This window comes from Castanea sativa, chromosome 8 (assembly GCF_040712315.1).
Source record: "Castanea sativa cultivar Marrone di Chiusa Pesio chromosome 8, ASM4071231v1".
Lineage (NCBI taxonomy): Eukaryota > Viridiplantae > Streptophyta > Magnoliopsida > Fagales > Fagaceae > Castanea > Castanea sativa.
Genome location: NC_134020.1, coordinates 31,431,918 through 31,446,623, shown reverse-complemented (window position 1 = coordinate 31,446,623; position 14,706 = coordinate 31,431,918). Strand labels below are relative to the sequence as shown.

Genomic DNA, 14,706 nt, shown 5'->3' with positions numbered 1-14,706 from the left:
TCCCGAGTCTGATCACTTCCTTGTCATGTGTGCCAATGACATGGCGACCGTTAGATGGAGCGAGACCCAGCTTCAACCGAAGCGGCCACAAACTGAGACGGTGACTCCTCTGGCTTCTTCAGCTCCATCTTCATCTGCCCCTTCTTCTTCTGCGGGTGGTGTGACCCTCGAGGCGGTCATGGCACAGCTTTAGGGCATGGATGCTCGCCTTGACACTCTCAATGATGAGTTGTGTCAGGTGAACACCCGTGTCGGTCATATTGCACAACGACAGGCTCGCCTTGGTGGCTTCATAGAGTCTCCCTCTCCTTCTCCAGAGGCATCTGAGGACGAGGATGAGGACGACGATGGTGACTTTGGTAGTGATGATGATGCTACTGCTGATGAGGACGCTAGCTCTTCTGGTGATGATGAGATGACTGCTTCTCAAGGACTTACCATTTGTCATTCGTGACAAAAAGGGGGAGTAGTTTTGGGTTAAGAGTAGTCATGTACTTAGGGGGAGAGTTAGTATAAGAGTTTTTTTTTTTTTTTTGTTAGGGGGAGTGCTTTTTCTATTTATGAGAGATGCAGTGAGGACTTTTTGTATCTTTTCTTTTCTTTTTTCTTTAGATACATTGTTCTTACATTGTGATAGCAAACCTTGTATTCATTATTGATATATATATATATATTTAGGTTGTTATTACATTCTTTCACCTATCTCTTCATGTGTTGTTTCTTTTCTCTCTTTATGCACATGCTTCTTATTTCTTGTATGCAATCTTTTATCTCTGTTTCAAACTAAGATGCCGTGATGAATTTTGTTTAAAGTGTTTCGAAAATACAGGTTGTCAAAGTCTTTCTTTCCATGAACTCTCTTCTTGCAAAGTTTTTTAAGAGTTTGTGTTAGGATGGATTTTATTGTATTCAATAAGTGAGTATGAGTTGAGTGATTTACGACTTCTCTCATATTTCATTTGTTTGTTATGGTTTTGTCACAGATTGCCAAAGGGGGAGATTGCTAAGACATATGTGAATCATGTTAAGAACAGATGTCATTTAGAATTGGCTAATCCTTTGAAAAAACACACTTTACTTGTAATTTGGTAGATCTAGGATGGTTTAAGTCTTCAAGAAATATGTTGTTCAAGTCAAGAGTTAAAGCCATGCAAATCTGTTCAAAAAACAAGTGAAGAAGTGTTGTATTTTAAAGCTCGACAACTAGCTCGACAGATGGCATCTATCGAGGTTTAATAGGCAGTTTTAGCACAATGCTTGACAGCTGCTCGACAAATAACCTATCTATCGAGATTTATGAAAATCAGTTTTTTAGATCTAATTTCACGCATATCCATGTGTATGTGTTTAGGCTTTCTTTTCTCACAATCCTAAACATATATAAGGATTATTTTAAGGGCTGTCTCAGTTGATGAAACTTGATGCAAAGGTTTTGTTCAAGCAAATTATAACCAAAGACAAAATTTGTCCTAATTCATCTTTCTCCTAAAGAAGCTACTGCGTTTGTACACCGTAGGGTTTTAAAACCAAGAAACTTCGTGATCTTCATCGTGCTGATGAATTGAAGAACTTTGCAGCTAACATCCTTCTAAAGTTGGTGTGTTAGTCACATAATTGGATCCGTGAATTGATTGGTTAGTCACGTACTGGAAGCCGTGCATTGAAAAGAAGAAATTGTCACTACAGAACAAGTCCAATTGTGTGTTGGGGTAAGGGTTCAACTGTAGGTTGGTATAAGGTACTAAGATTCCTTTACTTGTAACCGCTTGTTGTGATAAAAGTAGATTCTCAGGAGTGGTGACCTTAAAATCACCTAGTAGGGTTTTTGCCTTGGAAATTTTTCCCATTCGTAAACATATCACCGTGTCAACTTTATTTTTCGCTGCATTTAACTTAGTTGGTGATTTGTTTGTGTTACCAAGCATATTGCATGTTAATTGAATTAATTAATTAACTTGGCTAATTAATTGGTTAATTCATCACAAAGGGTCAATACATTCTTGGCCTAAAGTTTAAAACATTGGTAACTTGGACCCATAATTTGACCACCAAAGTATTGGATCAAAGGTCCACCTATCATCCATGTTATCATCATCATTATCCCTTAGTCTTGAAAACAAACCAAACTCCATAGCCACATTCTTCTGATCATCAGGATCAAGAAAGAATCTTTTGAGGCACTTGTTTCTCTCCTCAGAAATTTCAGCATCCTTATGTGGCGCAACATGGCCTTTGACTTCCTCAATCCATTGATTAGTATAATACCTAGTTAAAAGCAAATAAATAAGTACAACTAATGAGTTTAGTTTATTTGTTTAAAAATGCCTAAAAGAATATAAAAGAAAATATTAAAGAGATAGAAAAATTACTTCGGATTCAAGGAGTGGGCTAGGCAATGAAGTGGTGTGCAATTTTTAGTCCACCGTTCAATGAGTATACTGTGTACCACCTCATGGAATGGAGACTCCTCATAGTCTTCCTTGCCTTCATCCCGGTATATTTCTTTCTTCACATTTTCTATCATGGAATCCCACATTTCATACACCTAATGATGGAGAATAGGTGTATCTGTGTCTGCCACTCGAAGCATATCATAAATAGGTCCTATGAATCTCAGAATATATGCAATCTTGTCCCACCACAAATCATTCAAAACATAATCCCTCACAGTTTGAGCTTTTCCTACATCATCTTCTCTACATAACATCCATTCCTCACTAATGACCATATTTCGAAAATGCTGTTTTACTTGAAACAATCTTTTAAGCATGATGATTATTGAAGCAAATCGTGTTTTAGCAACAGTAAGTAACTTCAGAGGGAAATATGAATTAAAAATTGCTAATCTCATAGACTGATTTGTGATGAAAATACGAATGAAAGTTGCCTCATCTGCAACTTGTGCACTCCAATTACATTCATTATATGCTACCTCATTCTGCAAAGAGTTCTTAGGTGCACATATATTCCTCAAGGCCAAATTGAGGGTATGCACAACACAAGGTGACCAAAATATATGAGGATATTCAGCTTCAACAATAGATCCTGCAGCCTTCATAACAAATGCATTATCAGTAATAATTTCGACAACATGTTGATGCCCAACCTCACCAATGACCTTTAGAAACAAGTCAGCAATGTAATGCTTGTCTTTGTACTCTTTGGTACCATCAATGGATTTGATAAAAAGTGGCCATTTCTTTGATGTAGCCACAAAATTGATAAGTGGCCTTTTTCGGCTATCTGTCCACCCATCACTTACTATGCATAAACCTTTTTCTTTCCAAGTTTCTTTAATTGACTTCAACAACTTCTCAATATGTGTCCTCTCTTTATGCAACAAAGTTGTTCTTAATTTATTGTAACCCGGAGGAACATATCCCACTAAATTATTATTAGCTGCAAATTTGATCATCTCAATCCAATATGGGTTCTTAGCAAAGTGAAAGGGTAAACCAGCAGAATAAAATGTCCTTGCAATAAGAGAATATAATTGCTCTCGACATTGATTGTTAGAAGTCTTCTCCAAAGGAGAATTCCCAACCCCTTTTTTCTGAAAAAAAAAAAGGATGACTCTTAGTTGTACTACTCTCACTAGGACCCAAATTAGGAATACTAGCATAATCAATTGGTAAAGACACTAGCTTAGGCTTCTTCGGTCTACGCACAGATTCCTCATACGCATCTTCTTATTTTTGCTTTTCATTTAGATACTTATCTCCAACCTTAACACGTGCTTGTATTCCAAAATTAGGCAATTTTAACATGTGTGCCTTCACCCTTGAATAAGACCCCTTCAAAGTTTTTTCACAATAGTTACATCTTAAACTAACATTCGCACCTCCACCACTTGCTTTTTCTAACTGAGTAACATATTTCCATAGAAGAGCAGCTGACTTGTCACGCCCCAAACCCGAAAGGGTCCAAAGCATGAGAAAAACATTTCAAAGTTAGCTGTAGATTTGTTCCTTTTGGAAATTTAATCCAAATAAAATCATAACAAATACCAACATCAAGAATTATCCTAATAATTTTATTAAATATATTCCCAAAGTAAGTCAGAGCTCTATGCAATAAATATAATGACTATTGGTCACAAAAGAATGGAGGTCTGAATAAATAATTACATGACATCAACTTGTCCCATTAGTGGAAATAAAGGCATAACCACTATTAGATACAAAAGAATTGAGTCAAGCATACTCTAAGTTATACATCATCAATTATCTCCATCACAAAAGTCAGCCTCCATTAGCAATTAGTCTAACTACTGCTAGCCACCAAAAAGCTATCTCAAAAAGATAGTTGCCTACTCTGAAAAAAGTTTGTAAAATAACAGAATGAGACAGAGCCCAGTAAGTAGTATAATTAGTGGGGGTAGGGGAAGTGCAAGTTTCACGATGATACCAATTTACAAATCATGTTTTAATTTGGGAATTTCCAAATAATTTCTACAAAACCATTTCCAAAAAGAATATGACAAGAATGAATAAAATGACATGGCACAAAGCTTCTCAAAATGCTTTCAAGAAACTACATACTATAATTTGTGAGCAATAACAATACAATTCCAAACCCAAGGCCACATGACAATGCTGTCACAAAGACGGAACTAATTAGCCGTCACAAAGATGGAACTCATCGCCGACACACAGCCGAAACTAAATATGCCGTCACAAAGACGGGACTAATATGCTGTCACAAAGACTGGACTAATATGCTGTCACAAAGACGGAACTCATCGCCGTCACAAAGACGGAACTAATTAGCTGTCACAAAGATGAAACTCATCGCCGACACACAGCCGAAACTAAATATGCCGTCACAAAGACAGGACTAATATGCCGGCGCAAAGACGGAACTCATCGCCGTCACAAAGACGGAACTCAATAACCATCACAAAGACAGGTGCTAAGATACCAATGTCACACAGACTATAGTATCTAGCTAGGTAATCATCAGGTAATCACACATCACAGCACATGGGTAGAACATAAAGAGCTCACAAATTACCTTTAATTCAAAATACATAATTCACTTCCAAGTAGTTTCATAAAATATTTGAATGTCCAAGATATTCACAAGGTTCTCAAAGCCTTCACCTCATTTCTTGCCAAAAAGATTTTGTATTAACTTCCCAAATAACATAGGTCAAGATAAAGCATCTTTATATTTTTGCAAATAATGCAATAAATCCATAAAATTCATTCTCAAGAATTTAATCAAAATGCGAGTCTTTTCCATGCTAACAAATTATGCAATTCCCCATATGAAATAAGAATATGCACTTTCATATATATAATCATAAATAGTAGGGTCACAACACAACACTTTTTAGAAAAACATAGTTCCACCATTAATTTTCCAAAATGTGTTTGACCCAAAAATAACGTTTTTGCAACATGGTTATTTTTCAAAAATTCCATTAAAAAGCTACTTACCTCACAACCCGCAAAAGCCTAATTTTTCAAGCTCCAAAAGAAATTAGCTAGAACCATTTTCCTATGGAGTTTTCTAGTGATCTTGCCGGAAAAAGATGGTGGAGGTAAGGAGAAGTTAAGGTGCCGGTGGGAGAGTGAGGGAGTGTGAGAGAGAAGTGTTTATATTGTGTGAAAAAAAAAAATAGAAAAAAAAGAAAAGAGAATATGGTGGTGAGGAAATAAGAGGTAGGTGGGTCACATGTGTGGATCCTTAAAAGAAATCAGACTTCCCCCCCCCCCCCCTTTTTTTTCTTTCTTGATTGGGCTGGGGTGTTACATGACTCATTTGATTTTTCTGTTAATTTTCCACTTTGAGTACTCATTTTAGTAAAATCACCTACAATATTTAACTTTAATAAATAAATAAAACTATAACAGGACACACAAAAACAAAAATCACTAAATTCATAATTTATAAAGCAAAAGGTTGAGTAAAGAAACAAAAAGAATTTTTAATATATATATATATATATATATATATATTTACAGTATAAGTATATCACAATGAGTCATAGAATCAGTGATTGGGATTAAAAAAAAAGGCTTTGGGTGTTATAAATATAACACGCCATAGTACTGTACACCAAACCAAAGCGCAAATAAAAGAAAGAAAAAAAAATCGCGAAACAAAGAGTAGAGAGGAGAAGCTCAAACCTGTCCACACCAAGAGAGAGAGAGAGAGATCGGAAGGGACAAAGGTCAGAGGGAGCTCGCCAACTCGCAGTCGCCGAGCGGCCCGATCTAGCACTGGTGAGGGAAGAAGGCAGCAGCCAGGGAAGTCAATGATTGGGTTGTGGCCTGTGGGTTTCTAATTTAATCTTCTCACTTCTCACTCTAGCTTTTTTGTTTTAGGTATATCACAAAATCAACGGTAAGGATTTGTCCATATGTCAAAATCTTAAATTTTTTTTTTTCACTACTAGCGTGCCCGTCGTGTTGGCATCGTGTTGGAGAAGAAAAAAAAAAAAAGATACCACTCGGACACCGGAGTCCGGCGAGTCTTACCGGTACTTTGGCAAAAATGTGTGCAACCTAGAAAATAACTAGGGGTTCTTAAATCTCATCCTTTTTTTTGCCTTCACAAATATAAAATATAAATCCATTCATCTTCTCATGGTGCAAGTGTACAATTACAGGCGAGGGTGATACGTAGTTTCTTGTTAGGATTTTATGGTAGTTGTTTGTGGAATCTGATATAAATTAATGGGGGTTAAAAGGACTTGTAATGGTATTGGGGTATGAATAGGGATTATTGTTTAAATAACAAATTATGAAGCATAGTGCTTTGTTAGAATTTTCAAAATCCTTTTTAACCAATAATAAAAAAAGTTTTATTAATAGATGTTCTTAGGGCAATTGTTAATAAAATATTTTTAAAAAGTTTTGACATTACTTTTTTGAAAAATATTAAAAAAATTAAATATTTTTTTCCATAAAAAGTTCTAAAAATATATCCTAAATCAATGTCCTATTTCAATTAACTATTACCATGATAAAAAGAAAATACGTGCACAAAAATATCATATTGGCCAATTGCAAATACCTACTCCTTGAAACAGCAAATGAATGATTGATTGGTAGCCGTAATTTGTAGAATACAAAGTGGAACACTGGGAGTTGAATTAGGCGTTTGACCATCCCACACCGTTCACATGCATGTCTATTAATTCTCTTTTCTAATTCTTCACTCTCATTTCAACCCTGCATGACATATTGACTTGATACATTCTCTCTCTCTCTCTCTCTCTCTCTCTCTCTCTCTCTCTCTCTCTCAATTTTGTCCTTCCGGTGAGGCCTTGAAGCATAACTTCTGCGAGTTTGGAACATGGTGCAGGATATTTTGCGGAATGCCACCTGGGCCTGCCTTCCATACGAAAATGTAACAAGTAAAGGTGTCTTTTTTGGAGATAATCCGTTTGATTTCTCAGCTCCAGTCCTTTACACACAGCTATCCATGGCCGCCTTGGTCGCTGCCTCCTTAAAATGTATTCTTACCCCACTAGGTGAAAGTGCTTTTATTTCACAAATGTTGGTAAGCTTTTCATTCTTGCTAATGTAATTCAACACAGTACCTGATTTCAATTCTCCCTCAATTAAAAAAGAAGGAAATATAAACATATAAATAATGATACTTAACAGTGAATCCCAAACCTTTTCCATGTACATCAGTGTGTGTGTCTATATATATAAATATTATGCAACGCAATAATCATATTATTATCCTTTCCACGTTATTCAATCATAACGAGATATATGAAATTATAAACAGGAAAAATAAACTAAGTAATTTCTGCATTTTATTTTATCTCATTCTTTTTGGTTTTGAATGTGATCAGACAGGTATTGTACTGGGACCTTCGATTCTGGGAAAAGACGAAGTCTTAGTTGATACGATCTACCCCGGAAGAAGTATCTATATAAATAAAACAGTTGGGGCCTTCGCATCCATGCTCTTCATGTTCATCGTTGGAGTTAAAATGGATTTGAGTATGGTAACAAAATCAGGAAAAAAGGCACTGGTTATTGGCATATGTGCTTTCTTTTGGCCATTAATGCTAAGCACAAGCTTGGCTTACATTTTAAAGCGTAAGATTACCCTGGAGCCGAATTTATATGAAAGCCTAATTGAAATTGCTGTATTTCAATCCGCAAGTTCCTTCCATGTCATTGCATGCCTTTTAGCCGATTTAAATCTTCTCAATTCAGAGCTTGGCCGATTGGCTATTTCTTCTTCCATGGTTAGTGGGATATGCTCCTGGATTTGGTTATCGCTGTCATTCTTGGTGAGACAAAACGTAGTAATGACCAAGAAAAAGACTTTCCCACTTGCAGCATTATGCATAGTCGTCATGCTGCTGATCATAATATGCATCATGAGGCCCATCTCATTATGGATGATTAGAAAAACAACTAAAAGAAAACAACTCAAAGAGAGTTACATGATTTCCATCTTTCTCATGATATTGACGTGTTCCCTCTTTGGTGAGATCACTGGGCTACATTACGTGTTGGGGCCTATGATTTTAGGATTGGCTTTACCAGATGGTTGGCCATTAGGATCAGCAATAGTCGATAAGCTTGAATCCTTCGTTTCGTTAATTCTCTTGCCAACCTATTATGTGATCAGCTGCGGGAGCTTGGATATTTTTTCGTTAAATTTGAAGACTACTGGAATTGTAGAGTTGTTGGCTTTATCTAGCTTTCTGGGGAAGGTCACGGGAACCATGTTGCCTTCGCTCTATTGCAAAATGCCCATCATGGACTCGCTCTGTTTAGGCCTCATCATGAGCTCCCAAGGCATTACTGATATTATAAATGTACAAATCGGGATTCTCCTCTTTGTAAGAACAACAACTCGTTTATTCATGCTTCTCATGCTGCTACATATATATTTAGTTGCATTCTGCAAAAAGAACTAGGAATTGGTTTCATTTCCCAAAAACCATCTATTTTGCATTCAAAAAAGGAGAAAAAAAAAAAAATTGCTATGAAATACTTGAGCAAGGAATTAATGAGTATATGTTTGAATGCAGAATTTTGCTGAGAGCTTATTTGCTTATTTATTGAAAATATATAGTTGCTTATTTGCTTATGAAAATTAATTGAAGTATAGCTGTGCTAAAAAAAAAATTTTAAAAAAAAAGAGGTTTTAAAAAGACGTAAATAAGCAGATAAGCCAAAAGACTCAAAAAAAAAAAAAAAAAATACAACACTGATATAATTAACTGAAACGTTTTTGTTTTATTTCCCACATTCTTTCCTAAATCCCAATTGCATCTTTAATATTAATTTGCCCACCAACTCGTGTTAACATGACGGCATTCCTGCTTTTGCCTTGCAGCTTATTGACGCCGAATCATATAATGCAATGACTGCAACCTTCATTTTGATGACGGGAATCATCGCTCCCATAGTGAAAATACTCTACAAACCATCCAAGAGATACATCAGCTTCAGAAGGAGGAGGACTATCCAGCATACAATGCCTAATGAAGAGCTCCGTTTGTTGGCCTGCATTTTCCATCAAAACAGTACTCCTTCCCTCATCAATCTTCTCGAAGTCTCCAATCCGATGACCAAAAGCCCCATCGGCTTTTATGCTGTCCATCTCATGGAGCTACAAGGCAGATCAGCTCCAATTCTCGTAGCGCATCAACAAGGAAAAAGGAGTTCTATTCATTCCAATCATTCTGACCACATAATAAACGCTTTCCGGCTATACGAGCAACATAATCTTGGTAAGGTAACGGTGCATCCATTTACAGCCATTGCACCGTATGCCACAATGCATGATGAGATATGCAACCTTGCTTTGGAGAAGAGAGTATCAATGGTGATTATCCCTTTTCATAAGCATTGGACGTTGCATGGTTCAGAGGAGTGTGACAACCCCTTAAAAGCTGTCAACTTCAAAATTCTTAAGAATGTCCCATGCTCAGTCGGAATCTTGGTTGATAAAGAGACATTATCTGGGAGGAATTCAGGGGGCAGCAAACCTTTGTACAGTATTGGAATGATCTTTGTGGGAGGGCCGGATGATCGCGAAGCATTAGCATATGCTATGCGCATGGCGGAACACCCCAATGTTAGCCTTACAGTTATTCGGTTGGTTCAGCCTAATAAAAAGAGTACGGAGCTTGATTGTGATATGATCAAACGGTTTAAGATGTCTAACATCCAACAAAAGCACCATATATATAAAGAGGAAGTTGTGAAAGACAGTGTGGAAATGATAAATGTGATTAAATTACTAGAAAATCATTATGAACTAATTTTGGTAGGAAGACGGCATGAAAGCAATTCACCATTGTTCATGGGACTTACTTTATGGAATGAGTATCCTGAGCTAGGGTACTTGGGGGACATGCTAGTGTCATCAGAGTCTGATTGGGAGGTATCAGTGATGGTGGTGCAACAACAAACATTTGAAGGTGAAGATATACCTGAAAGCTTCAAACTCCTTATGGAAGACGCATTCTCAGTAAACGGAAGTACATCAAGCGATACCAAATTGTGGCCCAGTTCCCCACAAGACCATTTGAAACCTGAAACAGTCAAACATAGGATAAAGGGCACGGTTAACAAAATATGGTTTGGGGATTGATGATTTTTCTGTTTCAGTTAGAAGAAGCTCTTTGCTAAGATGTAATCGTAGCTTTTTAATTGAATAAAATTCACAGTATTCCCATAAAAGATAATATTAAAAGACAATTTGAAGTTTTCCCTTAAATCATGGATTGAAAGGAAGATAACTTTGTACCACTTTTTATGTTCTACTTTATGTATTCTACCATTCACAATTTACTATGTGTTCAATTTTTTTTCTATTTTAAACTTTGACAATTTTATAACAAAAATCAAATAAATATTTGGTAAATTATAATTGGTGGAACAAAAAGTGGATCTGTATTCGGTTGAGAGCACCTCCAAAATTAATTAGTGAGACCATGTCAATGAACATGAAAAAATTCTATTTGTATAGCTTCAAATCTTATATTTTGCCTGTAGATTCTAGATTACACTTGGATGTGAATGTTTTACAGCTAGTCATGTTGACTTCAGGTTGCTCCATTGGCCTCTCCTAATTAGAGGTGTTTAGTGTTTACCAAACCGCATAAATCGTAAAAAAACACTCACCGCATTGCTCCTCAATTAATATTGCACCACACTGCATGGTATAGTGCAATTTGCGGTTTTATAATGAGAAAACTATATCACACCGCACCCTCTCTACATATTAATATATTTATTTTTTTAATATTAAATATATTATTAATAGTTTAATAACCCTAATTTTCAAAACAAAACAAAATAACTCTAGCAAGTGTTGATTAGGAAAGCTAGTCCAAAATAAAGAAAAATCAGCTCAATAGTTTAAAACTTGGCCCAAAACGAAGGGAAAAAATCAGTTTTGGGTTGGGAAGGAAAACTAGAGAACACAAGACTCCAAGAAGTCCGTTGGTAGCAAGAGCTTTAAGGGCTCAAGTACATGAGCAGACTAGGCTTGGAGGATCTTTTGTTATTCGTGTACTCCAACTTTATTCTCTAGTTAATTGATTTCGACTCGGAGAGTCGCTGAGAGATTTTTTGCTGAGTTTTTTAGTTTCCTCTTCAATAACACATCTTGGTGTTATCTTATGTTTGCATCTTTCTTCCCTACTCTTTAAGCTTTCATTATATTATTGATGATGGATGAATATGGCTTAGGGTAGTGTTATCGGTTTATTGCGCACACTTACTCTTGTTCCGCACTTTGCTTAAGTTAGAGTAAATGCAACCTAACCATAATTTTTAATTAGGAGTCTGAACAAGTTCTTGTATTTTAGTACAAATCCGAGCTTTCATATGTCAATTTGATCCTTAACGTTTTAAATTTATTAGTTTAGTCTCTATCATTAAATGATTAATGGAAAATACTAACGTGATTGAAAGCTCAGATTTATGTTAAAACACAAGAGCTTGTTTAGACCCCAAATTAAAAAATTACGGCTAGATTGCGTTTACTCTAACTTATCTAAGTGCGGAACAAGAGTAAATGAGACACAATAAACCGATAACTACTCTAGTGCATAAACATGAATAACAAACAATAAAAGTAAAGTACAAGAGTAAGGGAAGAAAAATGCAAATAAAAAATAACACGCCGATGTGTTATCGAAAAGAAAATCGAATAGCTTGGTGAAAAACCTCCCCACCACTCTCCCAGCGGTAAATCGATCCACTAAACAATAAGTTGGGATACACGAATAGCAAAAGACCCTCCAAGCCTAATCTACCCAATGCACCTAAGCCCTCCAAGCTCCTACTCCAATAAGGCTTCTTAGAACCGTGTCTTGTCTAGCTTTTCGAGTCCCGCAATGCGCCTGATTGCATCCGCCAAGCCTCACCGGCTCTTTTTGGCAAATCTCCAAAGCTTCCCAAGCTCCAAAACACTCTCAAAAGGTGTGGGTTGTGTTTGGGTAAAAATCTCCTCTCAAGATATGACAATGGGAGAGGGAAAAATAATAGGCTAGAATGATTCTCACTAAGGATGAGTAGCTCTCTCTCTAAAAGATGGGTGTGTGTGTTGTAGAAAAACTATCTAGGATTTTTTTCTCCAAATGGCCTCCTTTACATTTGTGGGTAATGAGGGTATATATAGTATGGGTGAAGCGTAAGAAAGTCATACTTAAAAATCCTCCAGACAGAAAGTTTCACGAGTATCTCGCGAGAAGGCCTTACCCGCGAGACACTCGCGAAATCCTCCAGGCTGGCATGACTCTTCAGCTTTTAGCATGTGCTTTTCACGCGACTCTTTCGCGGGTTAGCTTCTAGCAAGACACTCACGAAATCCACTAATTTTTCATTTTATGCTTGATTCTTCAACAACTTAATACTAAACCCAATACAATAAAATCCCACAAAATACAAGGAAAAAAATTAAAGCAATTACAACGCTTTTTGTCATGGAATAAAGCCAACATAAAACATAGTTGTAAATCACAACTTTACAGTGATTAATAGCCAAAATAAATAAATAAAAATTGTTTTTATACTACCTAGGGTGCAATATGGATTGCTACATCAACTAAAAATATATAGTTTAATTAGTTTTAAATTTAACTTCATTTTAATTTTAAAAAATTATTATAATTTCAAAACTTGAAAAGCCTTAATTTCTAGAGACCATTCATCTTTTTCAAGGCCCAGCTTAAATCTGAACCTATGTGCTTCAATAATTCTAGCTAAGGCCTTGTTCATGAGCTAAGAACTCATAACTATACCAAAATAAGCTAATTACATTAACTGTTAATGCAACAATAGTAATTTAAAAGTCGTTGCAATAGTAATTTAAAAGTGGTAAATTATTGAATCAATTGTATATAATTAGTGCAATAACTTATAATTTTTTGTTGCAATAGAGGCCTAAATACTTGACTTCATTAAAAAAATAGTTATAATAACTTGGAATGAAGAAATCATTTTAATAACTTGATACAAATTATTTTTATAATGTATTACACCAAAAATCTTGAAGTGATAGCCTGTTGCAATGAAGATATATATCATTGCAATAACTTTTATCAATTATTTTGAGGGGATTCTAGCCTTTTACCCCTATTTTTTAAAATATTTGGAAATATGCCCCTGCTTTGAAACTCGATTTTCTCAAAATTGAGTTTCAATGAAGAAAACGATTGGCTTAAAATCAAGTTATGCTCGATCAAACTTTAAAAAAAAAAAAAAAAAACTTCCATGGAACTTGTGTTCATGAAGCTCGAGTTCCCTTTAAAACGCCACTATATCATGATCTGAACACAGCCATAGGTTTTGGGCTGATCAAACTTTAAAAAAAAAAAAAATTTAAATTGCATGGAACTCGAGTTCCATTTAAAACGCCACTATAGCACGATCTGAATGCAGCTATAGGTTTTGGGCTGATCAAACTTTAAAATAAAAAAAAAAATTTGCATGGAACTCGAGTTCCATTTAAAACGTTGCTATAGGTATTGAACTCGAGTTCCATGCAATTTTTTTTTTAAGTTTGATCGCTCCATACTCGATTTTCTACCAATCGAGTTTTTTGATTGAAACTCGATTTTAATAAAAATCGAGTTTCGAAACAATGGCATGAACCTAAATAGTTTGGAAATAGGGGCATATTGCCAAATATTTTAACTTCATTTTAATTTTAAAAAATGATTATAATTTCAAAACTTGAAAAGCCTCAATTTCTAGAGATCATTCATCTTTTCCAGGGCCCAGCTTAAATCTCGACCTATGTACTTCAATAATTCTAGCTAGGGCCTTGTTCATGAGCTAAGAACTCATAATTATACCAAAATAAGCTAATTACATTAAGTGTTAATGCAAAAATAGTAATTTAAAAGTCGTTGCAATAGTAATTTAAAAGTGGTAAATTATTGAATCAATTGTTTATAATTAGTGCAATAACTTATAATTTTTTGTTGCAATAGAGGCCTAAATACCTGACTACATTAAAAAAAATAGTTATAATAACTTAGAATGAAGAAATCATTTTAATAACTTGATACAAATTATTTTTATAATGTATTCCACCAAAAATCTTGAAGTGATAGCATGTTGCAATGAAGATATCATTGCAATAACTTTTATCAATTAATTTAAGGGTATTCTAGCATTTTACCCCTATTTTTTAAAATATTTGGCAATATGCCCTTGTTTTGAAACTCAATTTCCTCAAAATCGAGTTTCAATGAAGAAC

General features: G+C 35.4%; 2 protein-coding genes across 2 annotated transcripts; one reads left to right on the top strand and one right to left on the bottom strand.

Moving 5' to 3' along the window:
• Positions 1 to 2,545: 2,545 nt before the first annotated feature.
• Positions 2,546 to 3,415, bottom strand: LOC142606196 (uncharacterized). Its single transcript, XM_075777583.1, has one exon. It carries the CDS (start codon positions 3,413 to 3,415, stop codon positions 2,546 to 2,548), a length of 870 nt encoding a protein of 289 aa, XP_075633698.1.
• A 4,542-nt stretch (positions 3,416 to 7,957) lies between these two features.
• On the top strand, positions 7,958 to 10,584 carry LOC142606195 (cation/H(+) antiporter 15-like). Its single transcript, XM_075777582.1, has 2 exons — positions 7,958 to 8,821; positions 9,322 to 10,584. Exons 1-2 carry the CDS (start codon positions 7,958 to 7,960, stop codon positions 10,582 to 10,584), a joined length of 2,127 nt encoding a protein of 708 aa, XP_075633697.1.
• The last annotated feature ends 4,122 nt before the right edge of the window (positions 10,585 to 14,706 follow it).